This window comes from Haliotis asinina, chromosome 7 (assembly GCF_037392515.1).
Source record: "Haliotis asinina isolate JCU_RB_2024 chromosome 7, JCU_Hal_asi_v2, whole genome shotgun sequence".
NCBI lineage: Eukaryota > Metazoa > Mollusca > Gastropoda > Lepetellida > Haliotidae > Haliotis > Haliotis asinina.
In genome coordinates this window covers 62,795,502-62,812,872 of record NC_090286.1, presented here as the reverse complement: position 1 = coordinate 62,812,872, position 17,371 = coordinate 62,795,502, and the positions used below count along the sequence as shown (strand labels likewise).

General features: G+C 45.3%; 1 protein-coding gene across 1 annotated transcript in view; it reads right to left on the bottom strand.

The window, feature by feature from the left end:
* Positions 1-17,166, bottom strand: part of LOC137290935 (rho GTPase-activating protein 100F-like) — a 132,064-nt gene extending 114,898 nt beyond the window's left edge. The window contains exon 1 of the mRNA XM_067822146.1: positions 17,094-17,166. Coding sequence (XP_067678247.1) covers positions 17,094-17,162 — 69 coding nt within the window. The 5' untranslated portion in view covers positions 17,163-17,166. The remainder of the gene's footprint in view (positions 1-17,093) is intronic.
* Between the last annotated feature and the right edge of the window lie 205 nt (positions 17,167-17,371).

The window sequence follows — 17,371 nt, the reverse complement described above, 5'->3', positions numbered from 1 at the left end:
CACACTTCAGACACTATGGTTGACGCCAGAAGTGCGGGACATTCACACTTTACACACTATGGTTGACGCCGGAAGTGCGGGACATTCACTCTTTACACACTATGGTTGACGCCAGAAGTGCGGGACATTCACTCTCCACACACTGTTGGTGACGCCATTAGTGTCGGACTTCACTCACTATGGGTGGGACCAGTAGTGCGGGGCATTCAGATTTCACACACTGTGGGTGACGTCTGAAGTGCAGGACATTCACGCTTCACACACCATGGGTGGTACCAGTAAGACTGGTGCAGTTCACTTCACACATGACGGGGAACATCCAGAAGATGCTTCATTGCCATGATTGTATTTTGATTTACTAGAATCTCCATCGGTCGCGTCATTTGATGTTTCCTCAATCCTGGCCTAAATTCAAGTTATTCTGGCTAAGACCTGCTTCCTCGATGTTTTACCGTACGGTCCTGGGCTCAGCCGATGGTGTGTTGAAGCAACGGGGGCCATATTTTAATTGCTATGATCGCTCGCTAATATCCCAAACATAGTCCCAGGACGCCAATCAATTATTCTCAACAGGATCTAACAGTGCGTGCTCATGTTCTCGACAATCCCTAACCCGAACATTGTGATGACCGGGCACAAATAGGTCCATAAAATGAGCACGTGACATGTCTAAACACTTCTCCATTCTTCTTATAAATAATAGCTATTACAATAATCCACTTATATGGAAATGTTCAGTTAGCGAAAGTAGATCATTGTACAGAGGGAGGAGGAGTTGAGAGGCCATCTGCCACTGATGTATTATCGTGCCGTCAGGGCCCCGTGTTTGACAGGGTATTAGTGCTGACATTAACACACCGAGAATTCATTCACACTACTACACAAAAGGCTACTGGCATCTAAATTATTGATATCGGTATACGACTCCTTTACAATTCCAGCCTATATGTAGGTCACATACAGATTCAGCATGGGTTGTAGATTCTGGAGCATCAGATATCCGGGTCAGAGCATACATCAGACACGTGACATTTCAACGTACGTTTTAGATAATGACGATAAAGATGTATTTAAATATACATATGGAAATTAATTAAGCAACACCAAATTCAAAGACACATAAAAACTTAACAAAGTTTAACGAAGTAATTTTGATGATTGATTATTCAATTTTGATGTATTGACATACAGCATGAGCTTTTCATGGGTTGATATGACGCGCGTGAAGCTTGCACAGCGCACGTGCATTGCTTTAACCTCAACTTTCGAAAAATGCACTTTTTCCCTGGGGTGTTTACAAGCGCAGGTTGTCGATTGCATTCGGTTTTTCATTCATTTCAATGTCATGGCACGTAGGAAATTATCAGAGGCCACTCGTTGGCAAATAATCGGCATGAGGAATGCTGGTATGTCTCTAAGACAAATCGGGACTCAAATCGGACGACATCATTCCATAATTTCAAAACTTTTGAAAAAATACCGGGCCACTAATGAAGTTAAAGACCTGCCTAGACCAGGAAGACCCAGGAAGACCACAGTCCGGGAGGACAGAGCTTTACTGAGACTTGTACGGCGCAGGTCCTTCGACTCGAGCTCTCGGTTGAGACAGGAGTTGCTTCCAGGGAGACCCATCTCGAACAGGACTGTTCGGAATCGTCTGAAAGCTGCAGGATACCGGGCAAGGAGGCCAATCAAGCGACCCAGACTGTCTCCAGCCCATAAGGCAGCCCGACTGGCCTGGTGTAATGACCGTTTGCACTGGAACATTGCCTCTTGGAGGAAGGTCCATTTCTCAGATGAGAGCCGGTTCTTGCTGCACATGGTGGACGGTCGTACTCGGGTCTGGAGGCAGAGGAACACAGCAATGGCTCCACGGAACATCCAGGAGACTGTGGCCTTTGGGGGAGGTTCCGTTATGGTATGGGGGTGCATTTCCATGAACTGCAAGTTGGATATCATTACCATCCGTGGCAACCTTAACGGTGTTCGTTACCAACAGGAGGTTCTTGACAGGGCTGTGGTACCTCATTTTGAGAACCATCCTCTGGCAACGAGACCCATATTTATGGACGACAATGCTAGACCTCACAGGGCGCATGCTGTAAATGATTTTTTGCGGCAAAATGCAATTGACAGAATTCCATGGCCTGCCATGAGCCCTGACCTCAACCCCATTGAACATTTGTGGGACTTTATTGGCCGTCGTGTGAGGCAGAGAGACCCACCAGTCCATAATCTCAACGAATTGACGGCTGCCCTGCATGAGGAGTGGAACAGGATCCCCCAGAATCAGATCCGGAGACTCATCCAAGGAATGAGGAGGCGTCTGGAATCGGTGGTGCGTGCGCAGGGAGGACACACTAGATATTGATGAAAGTCGGTGTGCAGACTCTCAGATGACTGTTCTTTCTTTCCATGTGACATTTGTGTTAATACACCTGACAACAACGTCTGTGGATGAATAGTAAATTGTGTCCATTTTTTCATGAATTTAAGACAGTTTTAAGAATTTGGATTTCGTTGCAATAAAGCAAAGTCTTGATACTTTTTCCCTTTAAGTTGTTTGTCAGAGATCGTCTGTTGAATAAAAAAGTGTCAAACTATATCAACCCGGCATATTTTGATTGTCAGAACACTTCAAAGTTGCTCCAATAGAAAAAATTGGGGTGTTGCTTGATTAATTTCCAGGTGTATAGAATTCACTGTGCGACGTCATGTTATCTTCAGGAGTACCCATCCACATTTCTGCTCTCACAAACATCTATACGTCAGTAAAGCTAAAACACAGTGGACAGCATGTGTACATTTTTTGACAACCTTGGAACATTTCAGAAACACTACCAACTAGTAATGTTCTGGCGGAAACATGACTTGACATGTTCTCATGAAAACACGAGGTGCCATGTTCTGGTGAAAACACGTAGTGCTATCTGTTTTGATGGACGCATGTGGTGGTAGCTCTTCTAATGAGGACGCATGTTGATATCTGTTTCGCCATAGATGCGAATGGTTCTGTTAAAGAACAGTGTTTTGTTACCTGTTCGATAAGAACAAGGATGTGATCCGTCCCGATAAGGACACCGATGCAAGTTGATCTGTTGTAAGGGGCTTGTTTGTACACGTTCTTGAGGTCTATTGATGGTGGTCAGTTCTGTTCTGTTGAAGTTATCTGTTGTTCGTCGTACAGTGCTGAGATTATATATCATATATTATGTTACTATCGTATATTACTGATAGAGCGTGCTGTGGTATCTTGGTCGATATGGCCACAACGTCATTAGTAAGCATTAGTAGCTCCGTATTACGCCACGTGGATGGATGCGCTCCACTCAGGGGAATAATCAGGATGAGTGTTGACAAAGACTTGACGCTTATAGCCCTAAGGCCATGAAGTGAAGCCTTTCATCTGGATCTCATAAAACGTCTGGGAACAATTACATCTGATAGCATGTTAACAAACATTTCATACATAATCTAGAAACCTAAATTTCCCATGCTCCTGTCATGCGTTATCGTGTCACTCCGCCAGTTAAATGATTGAAATACTGAAAAGTTAACAATTGATCTTTTGTACACATGGCCCAACTTTGGGAGTTAGGACAATGTGCAGAGGTCTTTGGGCAGGAAAACCGGCAGTGTGAACTGTGTATTGTCTCTTCCATCAGACACTTTCGCTAGTAATGAAATTAGTCCAGCCAAACGCCAGTGATGGAGGCATCTGTCAGGGAAAGCAGAACTTTCTTTGTCTAGATATTGAATGAGATGGTAACCAGAACTACAGAACTATGCTTCATTCTGACCCGCTAAGCACGCCCTTGAGAGTAGTCCCACGTCACTGGAGCTTGAGGATGATGCTAGTTCACCACATGTTATATTGGCACGGAATCAATGTTCGTGTGTCGGTATTGTGACCGGATATCGAATGCGATCACGTCACAGATCAGAACATATCCATGTTTTTATCGATATGAACTAGATAGCTATCGCAAATGCACAATGCTGTAACGTGTGCCCCTAAAATGACGTTGTGTACAGCAGTTTGTTTCTCAAGCAGTCATGCTGGCGAGCAAGAAGCCACTCATACAACACCGCACACCTTCACAAACTAACTGACACGGATGTAGGCAATAGAAGGAGTACAAATGAAGTTTTGGTTACGGATTACTATGTAAACTAGCCGCATTTGAAATAGATAAAACAAGGTCAGGATTTCGAAACTACATGTGTTTAAATATATGTACACTGACAGGATACCTTCACCCTGAATCGAGCACCTGCTGTTATGATGGTTCATAGCGATTCCTAACACATGTTCATCATACGGTTCACATTGTGTTGTCCTCTGCCATTCGAAAGATCTCTGGCAAGGGATTTGTCGCTTTTATTTATACACTATCAGATTTGCTACAGTGATTTTCTCACCACAGGGGAATTCTGCGAAAATAGAACCATATACCTGTCCGACCTCTCCCTTGCCTTCTCAGTTACTGGTCTCTTTCAAGTGAGTGAGTGAGTGAGTGAGTGAGAAAACTTGGTTATACCTCGTTCAGGCTATACAATATCGTCAGACACCGGAACTGTACTTTACCGACTGGCAGTAGGTGTGACGAGCTAACCCTTTAATTTTAACGTGTCAAAGAAAAATAACGAATGACTAATGTGATAAGAATTCGTGGTTTGGCCAAGGGCTCGGAATACACAATCACGTGTAATCATGGGAATGTTCCTTGACCGTCTAGCTGTGTGTACACACATCAATTAGCATTCGGCTTTCATTCACACTTGTTTAGTATCTATTCATGCTGTTGATTAGACTCTCCCCGTGAAGACATTTATATTAGCGTTCATTGCACCCGGGCTCTCGACAATTAACACTAACAATGATAACATAAATTCATATCCTACGGTGTCACTGAAACGAAATGAGATCCCATGTTACAATATTGAGTTTGCAATGGACAAAGTTAGTTATTATTCCATTCACGATTGTTGGATGCATCGGTCCCATGTTGCCAGCAAACCAGATTACCATGTTTGAGCCTCCCGGACTAACATCAGATCAATGATGGACGAGATCACGGGTTTACTCCAGGCGGACAGCTGGCGTCCAGGCGCTCGGCTACATCACATGCACCTACCGCCAGCCTCCTAAAGCTTCACGGTTTTGACACTTCAGATTAGGGTAACAACCTGGACAACGACGCCAACTGCTCCGTCGACGCCATACACACACCGAAACTGCAAGACACACCGGCCATCGCGGGGGTGTATATCACCGGCTAAGTCTAAATGTCATGCGTTCTAAATATGAACATTAAAGACCTTTATTCAACGTGACAAATCCTCTTGTAGCTATAAGACACAGGGAAATAAATGTCAGAGCATCACTGTTAAGGATGGAAACATTTCCACTCAGTGGACAAAGAAGAAACATGAAACAAAACAATTTCAATGCGTTTTCATTGGCATGTTCATAGCGGCAATCAGTGGTGAAACATATCGATCCTGTCATCAGATGGTTTCTATATGGGAGGTCCTTGGCCGCACAAATGTGAAGTCCCTACACAGATTGTTATCATACCTGCTGTGAGATCTTACCTATTGCTTTGGAATGTGCGGAGACTTACATACGTGTGACACTCATACCATCTAGGCAGATCCTCCATGTCGTCACTGATCTACAACTCTACTAACATTCCCTTTGTGAGGCATACATTGTTACGTGCAGTCAGGGTACATGTTTTTTGACCTAGAATGTATTGGATCCACCTCTGACCACTCTCGTAGCTGTTGATGCCATTGTACATCATTGTATAAACCATTAGCGTCGAGGGCATGAAAGCAATGTCGTACAGAGGAACAAGGGTTTATCCATATATTCACTGTATTAAATCCCATTTCGACTTCAGACGAGTTCCTTGATCACAGTGCAAAAGCAGGAAGGGTACATTACTATTTTCAAAGTATTAAATCCTTGGTCGGTGGAAATCCAGCTCATGTCGCTCAGTGTTCACACTTATTATCCATACATGGGTGATGCCAATACGTCAGGTTCCAATAATTTACATATGTGTCATTATGTGCATCGATTGTCTAGTCTGCCTACCTACCTACCGTAGCTAGCTTCTGACTTATCTGTCGTTATCTACATATATTTCTTCACATCATTTACCTTCTGACTTACCTGCCACTATCTACGTATAATTTTACAAATCATTTACCTACCGACCTTCAACATATCTATCCGTATGTACCTTTGCATCTATCGATCTACCTGGTCACCTGGTCTACCTGTTAAGATTGTTTGATTGTGGAGTCACCTGTTTGGTACTTGTTCTGCCACCTTAATCCCATATCAGCTTAGCCCCACACTCATCTAATACTCATCCTCCTCTGCTCTGGATTATGCAATAATACTTTCATCACTTCATTAATTCCCTATGCTAACTACGAGAAGAGTTTCTTCTCCATGGCGGGTCCAGACATTCCAGCAGAAACCTCCTTCACCCGCGGACCCTCCAACCAATTTGCTACTGAAGAAGGGTTCCAGACAACGTGAACGCTTTGTATACATCGAAGCGGGGAAACGATTTTCATGATTTGTGGGCCGCGAAAGGGATGAATTGGACGTGACTTCCTTGGAAGGAGAGAGCTCTCGTCTGCTCAAGGAGAAATGGCGCGAATCTGGTTGCTGTGTGCGCAGGGAAGAGATACAGTGCCTGAAATTGGTTTTGAGATACTCTGTTGTGGACCACTTAGGTTCTACATGGAGACTACAATAGGATAGGACCATGCCATATTTTCGTTTGCAAGGAAGATGTAACCAATCCTTTCGACAAATCTCAGAACGTGTATGCAACCAGGTTGTCATAACAAGCTTTGTCTTTGAGGGGTCTTGTACCGCATCTCAACAACGTCTCACATTCTAATGATGTTTGAGGGTGAAATATTTGTCAGAGGGTATTAAATTTGGGAACTGCATACTCACGTTGATTACCAGAAGAAACCGGTTGAACATGTTAATAGGTTGATGTTAAATATCCTTTTATGTCTCTACTGGATTTACTATGTGCATACATCTGCTGTTGTCCGCCGATGGAGTAGCTGACGGCATTTCTATTCAATAACCATTAGCTTCCTGGATATCGTCATGTCCAAGTTAATGACCAATAGGCCACGGTCATCGCACACATCATTAGCCTCCATTTTAAGGTACCTGCGATTGACCTCTGTTAACGAGGTCGTGCACTGCATCTTCTCGTTATAGTTTGGGGAGCCATAGTTATCCCTGTGGACCAATGTTACTTCTGGTGGGTCCACGTTATTTTCGTTGTTCCCCAGTTACTTCAGGTGAACCGCCTGTTATTTCGTGTGGATCTCTGTTACATCCGGTTCCCTATAGTAACTTCCGGTGTTAAAGTTTTCATGGGAAATAATTGGAAAAACGAGACAAACGATTCAGTTCCAATATATAGAGTGTAATCTAAACGGATTAAGTTTCTTGCCAACAACAGTTTGATCAACATTTCGAGTCAGAGACACAACGATAGAAGAACGTACTGAATCTCATTGTTGGAACGCACTGATTATAATCCCCTTCCGGGGACACTATACAGTTTGTCTGTGGTATTGATTCAAAACATGCTCGATACTGACACACACGGACAGGTGAGGAGGACTTACCATACATGTACAGATAAACCTGTCCACCACCGCGGCGTTCAGGATCGCCGCGAGGAGTTCCTTGCCAACCTCCATCAGCTGCTCTCGCTATCCGACACAATATGTCGCAATTCGTGTCACACGTTTGCCGCACCCTACCACCACCCACAAGCCTCGCCTCCTCACACTAGCGCACTGTTCCTGGCTCGAGACTTTAAGTGGCAAGCTGGTGAACAATTTTCACTGTTCAAACAGAACTAGAGAAACTGAACTTTTTCAAAGGCCGTGCTGACATTTGACGATTCTTGTGTTTAAATGGTAAGGGTTACGAACATACGACCAACAGTAATTCTTGTTACAGATTACCTGTTCTCAGGGAACATATGCCATTGTCCGACATCTGGGTGTTTGATAGCACCACCACCGAAGGCAGTTTCAATAACTGTAGTCCTACATATGAAGGCGAACGGACATAACAAGAATAAATGATATTCAGGGGGTTACTATAGAAAAGTGTTGACAATAATACCTACATATGAAACCTTTCCAATATAACGTCGTGTTCAGTCACGTATACGAGCTGAAAGTATAACGTCTTCCGAACAAAACTAAAGCCAACATAGACTGCGATGTACTTGCTCATAAAGACAGGTGCTCACAGAGAACAGGATGAGGTATACGTCCTAACACATTATACATGCTCACATTATACATTTTCGTCTTACTGTATCTAATGATCAGGAGTGTAGTGAGCTATTAGTGAGGGAGTTTGGCTTCACGCAGGTTTAACAACCCAGCAATGTCACTGCGGGGGAACCAGAAATGGGCCTCACACATTGTTCCCATTTGGGGAATCGAAAACAGGTCTTCAGGGTGACGAGGCGCTTTACCACTAGGCTACAGCACCACCACAATTAGGTATAAACGTCGTCACCAGAAAGTAACAAGTCTCGAGTATCAGCTCAACAAACTCCACTGAGAGACAACTGAGTGGTGAAAACAGAGCACTGAAAGTCAGTGATAACACCAGTTGTTCGGGACAAACGGAAAGTACTTCATGATTTACCGGAAGAACCTACCATGCACAATTTGTGTGAAAAGGTAAATATTTGTTGGCTAACATCGCCATCAGTAATATTTCATGACTTTGTGTGAAAGGTTCTCTCATCGACAAATAAATATGTATATGTTTCCGATCTACACTTCCGGTACAGAAGGTTAAATTGGTGTACACGTATATTTCAAAGTGTATGTATGTATAAACGTGTATGTGAGTGCATGTGTGCGTCTATGTGTAGGTAGATGTAATAGATTTAATATAGATGTAATAACTCACACATAATGTGCTCTGAGCTGAGAACGACTTGCTCTAACCTGCTGATGCCAAGTGCCAGGAAAATGGATTACAAGCGGCATGGGCTCGAAATACACTATCATATGGTGAAGGGAAGACACTGTCATATGGTGAAGGGTACACACTGTCATATAGTGAAGGACATACACTATCATATGGTGAAGGACATACATTGTCATATGGTGAAGGGTATACACTGTTATATGGTGAAGGGCATACACTATCATATGGTGAAGAACATACACTGTCATATGGTGAAGGGTATACACTATCACATGGTGAAGGGATGACACTATCACATGGTGAAGGACATACACTGTCATATGGTGAAGGGCATACGCTATCATATGGTGAAGGGATGACACTATGATACAGTGAAGGGCATACACTGTCATATGGTGAAGGACACACACCGTCATATGGTGAAGGGTATACACTGTCATATGGTGAAGGGCATACACTATCATATGGTGAAGGGATGACACTATGATACATTGAAGGACATACACTGTCATCTGGTGAAGGACATACACCGTCATATGGTGAAGGGTATACACTGTCATATAGTGAAGGGCATACACTATCATATGGTGAAGGGATGACACTATCATATGGCGAAGGGTATACACTGTCATATGGTGAAGAGCATACACTATCATGTGGTGAAGGACATACACTGCCATATAGTGAAAGACATACGTCCTAACCAGGGACTAAAACAAGAACCATAGCTTGAGACGGTCACCAGCTTCTGACAGTGCCATGCCTACACTGCTCTCCTCACAGTGTCAGTTACTATCAGGCTACTACCACACTTCTGATTCTAAGCACCTGTTGCTAACAATTATGGACAGACCACTTCACAGTGGATCCTCTCTGTTTAAATGAAGGTCCCTTCCGTGGTTGTTATCTACTAGAGCACCATACAGTAAGATAACTGATTCAAGGACGTCTTCCTACATCTATTATGGCACATTACAAAGTTATACTTGTATAGGCGCGACCAGTACAGCATGGAAAACATAGGGCGTCTTTGTCTTGAAAAATACAGACATTACTTGCCCTACAATAATGGACCTTCACTGGGGAATGTGCGCCAACAAATGCGCTTACATACAGATAAAGAAAGATATCACAACCATTTGAATGAAAGCACTTGTTCCATATGCCATCCCAGAGATCATGACAACCCAGACATCATGACATCCCAGAGATCATGCCATCTCAGGGAGCATGACAACCCAGACATCATGCGATCCCAGACATCATGCCATCTCAGGGAGCATGACAACCCAGACATCATGCCATCTCAGGGAACATGACAACCCAGACATCATGCCATCCCAGAGATCATGTCATCTCAGGGAGCATGACAACCCAGGCGTCATGCCATCCCAGATATCATGCCATCTCAGGGAACATGACAACCCAGACATCATGCCATCCCAGATATCATGCCATCTCAGGGAACATGACAACCCAGACATCATGCCATCCCAGACATCATGCCATCTCAGGGAACATTACAACCCAGACATCATGCCATCCCAGACATCATGCCATCTCAGGGAACATGACATCCCAGACATCATGCCATCTCAGGGAGCATGACAACCCAGACATCATGCCATCTCAGGGAACATGACAACCCAGACGTCATGCCATCCCAGAGATCATGTCATCTCAGGGAGCATGACAACCCAGGCGTCATGCCATCCCAGATATCATGCCATCTCAGGGAACATGACAACCCAGACATCATGCCATCCCAGATATCATGCCATCTCAGGGAACATGACAACCCAGACATCATGCCATCCCAGACATCATGCCATCTCAGCGAACATTACAACCCAGACATCATGCCATCCCAGAGATCATGCAATCTCAGGGAGCATGACAACCCAGACATCATGCCATCCCAGACATCATGCCATCTCAGGGAACATGACAACCCAGACATCATGCCATCTCAGGGAACATGACAACCCAGATATCATGCCATCCCAGATATCATGCCATCTCAGGGAACATGACAACCCAGATATCATGACATCCCAGACATCATGCCATCTCAGGGAACATGACATCCCAGACATCATGCCATCCCAGACATCATGCCATCTCAGGGAACATGACAACCCAGACATCATGCCATCCCAGATATCATGCCATCTCAGGGAACATGACAACCCAGACATCATGACATCCCAGACATCATGCCATCTCAGGGAACATGACAACCCAGACATCATGCCATCCCAGAGATCATGCAATCTCAGGGAGCATGACAACCCAGACATCATGCCATCCCAGATATCATGACATCCCAGACATCATGCCATCCCAGACATCATGCCATCTCAGGGAACATGACAACCCAGACATCATGCCATCCCAGAGATCATGCAATCTCAGGGAACATGACAACCCAGACATCATGCCATCCCAGACATCATGCCATCTCAGGGAACATGACATCCCAGACATCATGCCATCTCAGGGAACATGACAACCCAGACATCATGCCATCTCAGGGAACATGACAACCCAGACATCATGCCATCTCAGAGATCATGCAATCTCAGGGAACATGACAACCCAGACATCATGCCATCTCAGGGAACATGACATCCCAGACATCATGCCATCCCAGACATCATGACATCCCAGACATCATGACATCCCAGAGATCATGCAATCTCAGGGAGCATGACAACCCAGACATCATGCCATCTCAGGGAGCATGTCATCTCAGGGAGCATGACAACCCAGACATCATGCCATCCCAGACATCATGCCATCTCAGGGAACATGACAACCCAGACATCATGCCATCCCAGAGATCATGCAATCTCAGGGAGCATGACAACCCAGACATCATGCCATCCCAGATATCATGCCATCTCAGGGAACATGACAACCCAGACATCATGCCATCCCAGAGATCATGCAATCTCAGGGAACATGACATCCCAGACATCATGCCATCTCAGGGAACATGACAACCCAGACATCATGCCATCCCAGACATCATGCCATCTCAGGGAACATGACAACCCAGACGTCATGCCATCCCAGAGATCATGTCATCTCAGGGAGCATGACAACCCAGGCGTCATGCCATCCCAGATATCATGCCATCTCAGGGAACATGACAACCCAGACATCATGCCATCCCAGATATCATGCCATCTCAGGGAACATGACAACCCAGACATCATGCCATCCCAGACATCATGCCATCTCAGCGAACATTACAACCCAGACATCATGCCATCCCAGAGATCATGCAATCTCAGGGAGCATGACAACCCAGACATCATGCCATCCCAGACATCATGCCATCTCAGGGAACATGACAACCCAGACATCATGCCATCCCAGAGATCATGCAATCTCAGGGAACATGACATCCCAGACATCATGCCATCTCAGGGAGCATGACAACCCAGACATCATGACATCCCAGACATCATGCCATCTCAGGGAACATGACATCCCAGACATCATGCCATCCCAGACATCATGCCATCTCAGGGAACATGACAACCCAGACATCATGCCATCCCAGATATCATGCCATCTCAGGGAACATGACAACCCAGACATCATGACATCCCAGACATCATGCCATCTCAGGGAACATGACAACCCAGACATCATGCCATCCCAGAGATCATGCAATCTCAGGGAGCATGACAACCCAGACATCATGCCATCCCAGATATCATGACATCCCAGACATCATGCCATCCCAGACATCATGCCATCTCAGGGAACATGACAACCCAGACATCATGCCATCCCAGAGATCATGCAATCTCAGGGAACATGACAACCCAGACATCATGCCATCCCAGACATCATGCCATCTCAGGGAACATGACATCCCAGACATCATGCCATCTCAGGGAACATGACAACCCAGACATCATGCCATCTCAGGGAACATGACAACCCAGACATCATGCCATCCCAGAGATCATGCAATCTCAGGGAACATGACAACCCAGACATCATGCCATCTCAGGGAACATGACATCCCAGACATCATGCCATCCCAGACATCATGACATCCCAGACATCATGACATCCCAGAGATCATGCAATCTCAGGGAGCATGACAACCCAGACATCATGCCATCTCAGGGAGCATGTCATCTCAGGGAGCATGACAACCCAGACATCATGCCATCCCAGACATCATGCCATCTCAGGGAACATGACAACCCAGACATCATGCCATCCCAGAGATCATGCAATCTCAGGGAGCATGACAACCCAGACATCATGCCATCCCAGATATCATGCCATCTCAGGGAACATGACAACCCAGACATCATGCCATCCCAGAGATCATGCAATCTCAGGGAACATGACATCCCAGACATCATGCCATCTCAGGGAACATGACAACCCAGACATCATGCCATCTCAGGGAACATGACAACCCAGACATCATGCCATCCCAGAGATCATGCAATCTCAGGGAACATGACATCCCAGACATCATGCCATCTCAGGGAGCATGACAACCCAGACGTCATGCCATCCCAGACATCATGCCATCTCAGGGAACATGACAACCCAGACATCATGCCATCCCAGAGATCATGCAATCTCAGGGAGCATGACAACCCAGACATTATGCCATCCCAGATATCATGCCATCTCAGGGAACATGACAACCCAGACATCATGCCATCCCAGAGATCATGCAATCGCAGGGAGCATGACAACCCAGACATCATGCCATCCCAGATATCATGCCATCTCAGGGAACATGACAACCCAGACGTCATGCCATCCCAGACATCATGCCATCTCAGGGAACATGACAACCCAGACATCATGCCATCCCAGATATCATGCCATCTCAGGGAACATGACAACCCAGACATCATGCCATCCCAGATATCATGCCATCTCAGGGAACATGACAACCCAGACATCATGCCATCCCAGATATCATGCCATCTCAGGGAACATTACAACCCAGACGTCATGCCATCCCAGACATCATGCCATCTCAGAGATCATGACAACCCAGACGTCATGCCATCCCAGACATCATGCCATCTCAGGGAACATGACAACCCAGACATCATGCCATCCCAGATATCATGCCATCTCAGGGAACATGACAACCCAGACATCATGCCATCCCAGACATCATGTCATCTCAGGGAGCATGACAACCCAGACATCATGCCATCCCAGATATCATGCCATCTCAGGGAACATGACAACCCAGACATCATGCCATCTCAGGGAACATGACAACCCAAACATCATGCCATCCCAGAGATCATGTCATCTCAGGGAGCATGACAACCCAGACATCATGCCATCCCAGACATCATGTCATCTCAAGGAGCATGACAACCCAGACATCATGCCATCCCAGACATCATGTCATCTCAGGGAACATGACAACTCAGACATCATGCCATCCCAGACATCATGCCATTTCAGGGAACATTGCAACCCAGACATCATGCCATCCCAGACATCATGCCATCTCAGGGAACATTGCAACCCAGACATCATGCCATCCCAGAGATCATGTCATCTCAGGGAGCATGACAACCCAGACATCATGCCATCCCAGACATCATGTCATCTCAAGGAGCATGACAACCCAGACATCATGCCATCCCAGATATCATGCCATCTCAGGGAACATGACAACTCAGACATCATGCCATCCCAGACATCATGCCATTTCAGGGAACATTGCAACCCAGACATCATGCCATCCCAGACATCATGCCATCTCAGGGAACATGACATCCCAGACATCATGCCATCTCAGGGAACATGACAACCCAAACATCATGCCATCCCAGAGATCATGTCATCTCAGGGAGCATGACAACCCAGACGTCATGACAACCCAGACATCATGCTATCTCAGGGAACATGACAACCCAGACATCATGCCATCCCAGACATCATGACGCCCACCGTTTCGTGGACATGTGTTATCATGTGTATATTGGTTTAGTATTAAGCAAAGATTAATTTGTATATATTGGTAAGGTATTGCTAATGTTCTGTTTATTTTCTAGTGGGCGAGAAGGGAGGCTATCAAACATAGCATCTCCATCTAGATGTTCATAACAGCTGCCTGCGTACGCCATGTCCGATGGAGGCTTCGTCGTATACACTGAACGTTGAACTGAAGTTTGAATGTACTGACTGACATCAAATCAGCGTCACCATAGGCACTGCAGCTTCTTAAATGTCATTTATGAACATGACATGCTCTTATGATCGTGTATATTGCGTTAACATAAGACTAAAGCAGATATTGAAACACTGGGCCAAAGGAGTGAGTGAGTGAGTTGGGTTTACGCCCACTTTCAAACAGTATTCCAGTACACCACAGCGTGTCAGCTGGATGTCGGATGTAAGCCCGAGGTGATGCAGCTTTCACAACTGTTTACCGAGTCCCACTAGGACGGGTGGTGTGCTCACAAATGCATGCACTTAACAAGAGGGACCGGTGCTCGAGACCACGATCTGATTTCGAGGAACCATTTGCAAAAATACCGACAGCTTCTATATTTCAAGTGCACTGTTTTATACATCTATGTGTAAAGTAACATTGTTTCATTTAATGCCAGCACCTATTTTAACTCATCGCAACTCATTTCAGCTGGTACTGCATATGGCGTTAGCTAATTCCATTAGTGTTATAGTCCAGCAAGATGTCTAGTGTCATGAAAACAATCTCTCAATATTCATTTTTAATAATTACGTGTAATATACAGTTCAACTGTACATTGAAAAGGGGATCCTGTTGCTGTGATACTCCCTCCACGTACATGCTTCTTCATACTTACGACATATTTTCGTTATTTGCTGAAAACATTGTATAGAAAGGTACATGTATAGCTGCATGGGACTGGTCACGGGGAGCGAGGTAAGAAGTAGCAATCAGTGACACATTACTGTAACCTGAAACTACTGATTTACCCATCACAATCCAGTATTTACCAAAGTAACGGTAGAAACAGACGTAATCTCCTCGTAAAGCATTTTTCCAGAATGTTCTCTCGTCCGATCACCTGGTCTCGGTCAGGATTCACTTTGTATGTATTGGGACCCCTAAACACTCGGAGCTTGTTAATGTTGGAAATACGATATTCTCTTGGCACGGCTTTGGTCGATACACTGTAAATTCGATGCAACATTAGCACTGTCCATCTCCCAGAGAACAGCGGTATTAGAGACGCCAATACCTGTACCAGAGGCTATACCAAACGCGTAGGTGTATACTATATGACGCGGTATAGTGAAGCGATTCATCACATGGTGATTGGGCTAACTTGACCTCTGAGAAAGTGGAATATTAGCAATTTGTCGATCCCACCCGATTGTAAGGTGCGTGTTTGGGCCTACATTTATCCCATTAGAAGATAACAGGAGAAACATGACATCCTGTAAGTTGAGGGTACTTCGCCTGGGTCAAAGGTGAGGCGATAATGCGGCCATTTTGAAAACACTTTCATTACAGGAGATAGAATTAGTACTTTTCATTTCCTTTCACGAACCTTTTCCTACTCATCTGCCAGGTTGATAGGATTTGCTTCTAGGTAGTCACTGAGAGGCCGTTCATTAAGCCTGAAGCTGGGCCTCGCGTCAAGGTGAAGTGAGGTGTTCTCAGATTGTACGGTAAAAGACGGCGCTTAGAACAGGAGGTCAGTGATTGGATGACAGGGTATTACTTTGATCAAAGGTTATCGAAGCAATTCTATAAACTATCCTATGAGATAACATCAGACACGCAGTTCCAGCCTGTGTCGGTGAAATTAATTACCATAGAAAGGTAGCACGCATGGTGTTAAAACACGCAACTGTAACACGCGTGCACAATGTGTAATCGATGTATGACAGCAGTGAGAAGAGAGGTGGATCTTGTCTCACCGTCTGTCATACGGTAGTGTCGTCTGCCTTTCACTGATTCGTCGCCTGCAGTGGGGCGGGGCACGAAATTCCTTCATCACCTTTGGCAATGTAAGGTAACGGTTTTTAAAAATGCCAAAACAAAACAATGAGTTAATCTCACCTGCAGTCTCCCACAACAGAACATTCCAACGATTGCATCTAGAAGTTGATCCACCAAAAGCAAGCGCATGGAGGAAAGGCAGTTCCCGCCCGCACACCAGTACTCCGGCTGCACTCATAGGACTCACACGTCTGCTACATCACTGATTATCTTTTCGTAAATATGCTACCGAGGTATCCGATCTACAAATGTTGAGCGCTACCTTGATGCCGCTTCACCCTGTCGCCACCATCACGCACCCTAGCGCCAGTCCCAACCTCACCCTGTTCACTCTCGAC